This window comes from Aedes aegypti, chromosome 3, assembly GCF_002204515.2.
Source record: "Aedes aegypti strain LVP_AGWG chromosome 3, AaegL5.0 Primary Assembly, whole genome shotgun sequence".
Taxonomy (NCBI): domain Eukaryota; kingdom Metazoa; phylum Arthropoda; class Insecta; order Diptera; family Culicidae; genus Aedes; species Aedes aegypti.
Genome location: NC_035109.1, coordinates 346,324,708 through 346,331,424, shown reverse-complemented (window position 1 = coordinate 346,331,424; position 6,717 = coordinate 346,324,708). Strand labels below are relative to the sequence as shown.

Genomic DNA, 6,717 nt, shown 5'->3' with positions numbered 1-6,717 from the left:
TGCAGAATCAAACCCGCAACCGTGTAGAATTTTTGAAAATATCTTTAATATAATATTTAATAAGTCAATATAATTGTAATGTTCTTAAATTTTGTTTTTTGAGTTTCTTTTAATAATTCGTTTTAATTCATAATTTGAACCATCACCATCGTTTATAGTAGTAATATGTATGCATTTTTTTGTTTGTAATCTTTCCTCTGAATTTCATTCTCTCGTTCTCTCTCTCTCTTTCTCTTTCATTTCGCTTATGTTGCTGAACTTTTAGTGCGTGCCTTACTTTTGTTTTAGTTTTATTTTTTTCGAATGAATTGAAATAGATTTGCTTTGTCAAATTTTGAATGTGTTGTGTGTTTTTTTGTCTTACATTTCTTAGCATTTAGTTTAATCATAAGTCGACCACGTAAAGATGACCGTGAAAAATTTTGTTCATGTAATGTGATTTTTTTTTAGTATTTTCAGCTTTCCAAATGAGTATATAACAAAGAATATCAAAACGTTTCATTTACTTTTGCCAAAAAAAAAAATAACTAGACGCTAACAAAATCCGAAAACAAACAAAATTTAGAACTAATTACGTACAATAATACATTTTTGCTAACTAATTTAGATTAATAAGAGCGCTTCTGTTGCAGTTTTCTTTTCACGACTTGAATCAACAAACAATCAGACGAATGAGCCTTGCTTGGGAAAGTACATACTTGCTTGGTATCGATTTCTTCTACTGTCGTCCCTTGTTTCGTGTTTTATTTTTTATTTATCTTTCTACTAATTAACTATTTCTACGGAGGGCTGTACGAAACCGAACTCGATTCTGTTAAAAATCAAAAACAAAGTGGAGTCACATCCATTTACTACTGGATAACACTTAACCGCTAGAACGCACTTAAAATATCTTTCTGTGGGGGCTGTTTGGGTGTAAGAGAAAATAACTTTTTGCCAAAAAATAAACCTCTAGCAGACGCAAAAAATACAACCTATGTTTATACATATATAACGACCGTCAGACACGAAAAAAAAAACGTTTTCAATTTCACTAATAATCGCTTACTGCTATAACTGTGTGCTTGCGTTACTCTTTCGTCGCAGTACTTTTTTTTTGTTTTGCTTTGTTCAATCCAACTATAGTTCTAAAAATCACATGTAGACGGAATGTTTTAATAAATCGCAATTCTTTCTCAGTGTATTTTGTTTGCCTGCAGCTTAACATAATCTTTTAACATGTTTCTCTTTTCAACTTTCTCGCTCACTCACTCTCTTTCGCTCGCTTGCATTCATTCTCTCGCATTTACCCTCTCTCTTCTTGCAGCAAGAGTAAGATGTGTGGTTGTGGTTTAATTTAAACGTTAGCTTACAAGTCGATAAAACTACTTTTTGTTCAATATGTTTAAACTTCCTTTTTCTCTAATTCTTTGTATAATAATAATTATCGCTTACTTTGTTTTTAATTTATAAGTTCTCTTTGCATGCTACGTCAATATAAAAAAAATCTAACTCTGCTTGTCCTATAATTATCTTATCTTTCAGTTTTGTTTTCTTCTGAAACTTTTTTTTGCTTGTTTTGGTTTCCTTCCGCTTTGTCTCCGTTTATCTGCTTCTTCGCTTCTTTTGCCATCCCTCTCGCGTTCCTGTTTCCACTAGGTTATAAGGCCTGTTGCTTTAATGTTGGGTTTTCTTGTTTACGGTGTGTAAGCTATTTTATTTCACTATTTCCCCTTGTTTTAAAAATTTGCTTCATTTTTTTTTGCTTGCACTTTGTTTTAACTTCTTTATTTGAAAATATATTTGTGTCTATCTACTGTTTTATGTTTGCTTTGCTAGTTTTCCCGCTAATCTGCTTAACTGCTCTCTAGTGCTTGGTTGCTTCCTATTTCCTATGAACTATCCTGTCGATCATTCTTGGTTTATGTCTTGAACCCGGTTCCATCCGACTCTTGCGTTTTGTTATCTTCTTTTTGGTTTCCTGACTCTACTACTTTGTGTGTTTCTGTGTGTATTTGTGTTCAACTGTATGTCCTTGTCGATTCCTCCTGCCCAAGAAGCGAAGCAGGTGACGAGACTTGCACTTGTTTCACGTATGCCCTTGAATTGTATTCTTGCCATCTTCTCATTTCTCTCGTTTCATTTTTCATCCGCATCAGGGAAGGCACCGTTCTTTGTAACATCATTCTAAAGGGGGTTTTTGTGTTTCCTGGGGAAATTTTAGCTGCTATCCGGTTTTTGTTTCTTTGTTAGGGAACAATATTTACACATTTCACCAATCTTTTCTTCTGATGAGAGAACTAGAATGGAAACGATAGTAATTTTCCTAATAGAGATGCCAATAGATTTTTGCTTAGCCGTGTAAATTTTTAGTGTGTTTCGCCTGTAGCTTGATTAGATCATATTTTTGTGCAGAATCGAAATTTATTTCACATTTCATTCGTTTAACGAACGTTTCATACAATAGCTAGAAAGCTTTAAGAGAAAGAGTAAACTTTATGCTTTATGTTAGTTCTCATACTATGAAAATTTTGAATATTTGATTTTGATTAATTTTGTGTTAAAAGTGAATTTTGAACAAGTTTTTGAAATTCTCGAAATTGAATGAAATAATGTTACTTTCTAAAATTTTGCTTCGATTATCATCTCTTTGAGTAAAAGAAACATCTATATAAAATTTAGTTCATTTGTTTTGAACATTTTTGACTTGTTTCTCTGCGATTTAGGTACCATCGATTTCGTAGTGTTTGTGTTGGATCGTTTCCGAATGGAAGGGGGTATGTTTGTGGTTGTGTGGTAAAACTTGTTTCCTAAAACTGCTTATCCCGTTTCAATGACTTGAGTTAAAGTTTTGTAAAGTAAATAGGATTTCTAAGTTAGGCTATTTGTTTTGTTTTTTGATTTTTGGTACAGTGAAACGGTGATTATGAGCAACGTTTGGTCCAGCAAATATTCATTGATGTGGAAGTGTTAGTGAGGCTTTTTCTATAGTCAACTCTATGCAGTGGGCATTGTTGGTGGTGGTGGTGCTTTTTGATATATTGTTTTCACTATTTGAACTATTGGTTTTCCGTAGGTTTTCGAAATATTTAAGTACCATTTCTTGTCCTGTCTGTGTCTACTCATACGGCTACAAAGTTAAAGGATCCTAATCCTAACCAGAATAAAGAATATAACATCCCCTTTGCTTCTGTCAACTGGCAGCTGTCTTCAAGCTTCGTTTCTATTTAAGATGTAATAATCAATCCATGATTCCTCTCAATAACAATAACAAGAAGATTTGTATAAATATAGCTATATCCTTGTAATGGTTTCATTAGTTCCATTTCGCCTTACTCTGTTTTTTGTCCAATAAACTTTTACGACGAAAACTTTAACCTAACAAAACAAAGTCTATGCAAATGTAACTCTTTCAACTAAAAACAAAAATCTTCAACCTATAAACTGTACACAATCTAACAAAAGAAAAAAAAACGCGAAAATCTATCAAACTTAATGAACATGGATTCTGTCGGGTTGTCACTTGGCATGACTGTCCAGTGATTGTATTACAACCTTCAAATCCCATCTATCGTTGCACCATCAGAATTCGACTCCTTAATTTATTGGGGTTCTGTACAGAAAAAAAAAACGCAAATCAAAAGCAAAAAAAAACAACTTAAAACCTACTTCTTATCCTAGTTATGAACAGAAAAATGTCACGCGCACGCGGTACAGTCACGTAAACCGTCTCCGGGGGCGAAAACTGGAAATTCAAGGCGATCCAAGCGGACGGTGATGAGCATCAATGCGTGTTCTAAGGGAATGGGTTTTGATTCTGGGATTGATACTTCCTACTTTTTGGTCTTGGCGCCAAATTTGAGTAGGTGCCCTAGATGTTAGTAGAAAAGTTTTTTAGTGTCATAAACTTCTTCTACTCTTTTATGAATTAGAAATGCTGTGACAAGCGGCGAATTTAACAGAGTTACTTGAAAACATTAGTCATGAGTAAACTTGATAAATGGCGTCCAATCAGGGAAATACCTCCTATCGTTTCCACCTGCTTCTGGAAATATCTTTCATGAAGTCCTGAAGAATAGAAAGCTAATCTATTTTTATTTGATGCCTTATCGCAAGGCAAAGTAACAGTTCAGTTTACTTCGTACAGCAAGCGTTATCAACGTTACGAAAATCGTTTTCCAAATGAAAACTGATTACGGAACGCAGGGAGGGAAAAATACTTGTGCATATATTACTTTTAACATTTTTCAGTTATGGTTGCTGATTTGCATTTTGGTGCAATCAATAACAAGATAAAACGATTCTATAGAAAAGCTTACACATTGTCAGGAGAGGATCTAACTAAAAGCACATATAAATCGATGTAACACATAGTGCAAACCAAACACAAACGTCAGTTGGTTTGATTCCTACCAGAAAATCTGGTTTGTTATATGTTGTTATATGTTGTTGAAAATTCCATTTTCAAGATATTCACAGAATCTCAAAGACCGATTGTAAATAATATCTCAACAATGACTATCAGCTCTGGAGACTGCAGATTATCCAGCTTTTCAACGATCGCTAATGACTACCACAAGCGTACTCACTTTCTGGTAAAGGTCAAATAAGTAAACTGAATGCTTGACAACGAATCTATATAGAATCGATCAGCTCTCAGACGACATAAGCCAAATGTCAGCTAGTTTGGTCCCCACCAAAAAAGAGTTCGCGTGGTGCGGTCATAATGACTCGTTAAAATCTGTATTTAAAAATACTACATTCATTATTTTACTTAGGGCCGATTTCTTCACCTTCGCTTAAGCCGTAAACCACGCTTACCCATATAGTTAAATTAGGTTTAAGGTCTAAGCAAGGGTGAAGAAATCGACCCTTAGATTTCTTTTGAAGACCAAATTTTTTAAGAAATATCAAATAATCCTTGTGTCTAAACCTCGGTCTAATCCTTCAACACATTTGCCCATCATCATTCGCTTGGTTCCCTCCTTTTTTCCAGTTATTCGTTGTCATCCACATTTCGGCCCGCTGGTATTGCTTTCCTACCGGCCATTCGTTATTGCTACAGTGTTTGTGTGTTACTTTTGTTGCTGTTGTAAGTTTTATGTGTTTGTGTTTGTATATATTTACTGTCAACCATCCCTACAAGTTTAGTTTTAACTATCAAGATCTAATCTATGAACAAAATTACAATTCCTGAACAGACGTCTATTTGAGATACTTTATGATCTCCGTTTTTTGGTCGTTGATTTTCTTCTTCTTTTAATTGTGCCGATCCTCGCGATACTAACACACGCCGCACTCTTCACAAAGGGGCCAAATGGCCAACAGGGAGGCAAAGCCAAATGTGGTGCACAAGGGCGGAAACCGTTCACGCGTAACCGGCCGCGAGCAAACGCTACCTCTTTTCATCTCCCGCCATTTTGATTTGTTCAATCTTTCGTTACTTTTTTTTGTTTCTACCTTTGGCTATTTGTTGTGTTTCTTGTGAGTGTGTTTTGCTTCTACGTTTTCTTGCTCTCTCTCTCGATTTCTTCATGATTTAACTCTATTGGACGGACAATAAATATACTTTTATCTCTGTTGTTTTGTATTTTAATAGATTTTACCTTTTCTCCTCGAAGGTTTTGCGTGATTTTCTTTTAGGATAGGAGAGTAAAGCAAAGCTGATTGATAAAAGATTTTTGAAGCAACATAGTCCGTTAGAAGCATAAACGTCCGGAAATGAGGTGAATCCTAACAAACACTTTAAAGTCAGTTACGACTACTTTACATCACTGTGTTAATCCCTGTCTTGAGTCTGTTCACCACTGTTGATTTGGTTAAGGAAACTGAAAGAATCATCTGTATTGTACTCTAAACACAAAAAAGAATATTCGCTTCCGGGTGAGGAGAAAAGAGATTCAGTCCAACCCATATAGAAAAGTGTGAGAAAATCGCTATTGTTCGTTTGTTCGGTTCTTGGTGTGTGAGTGTTCTTCTCATTTTGCATGGATTTTTTTGTTGAGTGTGTTTGATTTCTGAAGGAGTTAAGCGATCAGAAAAAGAGAAACATTACCAGCAAAATGTTTCCCTTTCCCTCGCCTAACATCATTGATGGCTCTTGCTGAGCAGATGGGAGTTGAACTCGTAGACGTTGCACATCTGTTCACCGCAGATATTGCACTTCCACGGGTTGCTCTCGCTGTGGCAGCCCTTGTGGAGGAAGTACAGCGTCTGGTCGGGGAACTCGATGCCGCAGAAGAGACACTGCAGATGTCGTTTGGACTTGGGTCCCCCGGACAGGAGCATGTCGGTTTCCGGCCCTGTGGACGTGATCGTCCCGTTTGAGGTAGTTGCCACTGCGACGGCCGTAGCGCTGTTGCTGATACTGCAGCTGCTGCTGCTGGAGGTACCGTTGACGCTGGTGCCGATGCCACTGCTGCTACTGCTGCTGCTGCTACTACTGCTGCTGCTGGAGCTGCTCGACGAAGTGCCACACTCCGGGGCCGGTGAGGAGGTAGCGTTGTTGCAGCTGTTCGGGATCGGACTGCTGGCCGGGTTCGGTGAGGTAAGCAACCCGTTGCGGTTGGCACGGCTCGTGGCCCGGGCTGAGATTCGCCGTTTGAGATCCTCGCGGAGGAGCGACTTGAGTGGGGACACCTGCATATGAAGAAGATTGAGGTAAACTTAATGCTTGCTGATGGAACACTTATTACGAAGGAAATCAAGAAAGTTGTAACACATTGCACTTTAAACAAA

The 6,717-nt window shown here is 36.9% G+C and overlaps 1 protein-coding gene across 6 annotated transcripts in view; it reads right to left on the bottom strand.

The window, feature by feature from the left end:
* Positions 1 to 327: 327 nt before the first annotated feature.
* The window catches only part of LOC5566044 (uncharacterized protein DDB_G0271670), a 201,655-nt gene continuing 195,265 nt past the window's right edge, over positions 328 to 6,717 (bottom strand). For all 6 annotated transcript variants that reach the window (XM_021855762.1, XM_021855763.1, XM_021855765.1 and 3 more), the window contains one exon: positions 328 to 6,618. In XM_021855762.1, the coding sequence (XP_021711454.1) occupies positions 6,067 to 6,618 (552 nt within the window). In that variant the 3' untranslated portion in view covers positions 328 to 6,066. The remainder of the gene's footprint in view (positions 6,619 to 6,717) is intronic.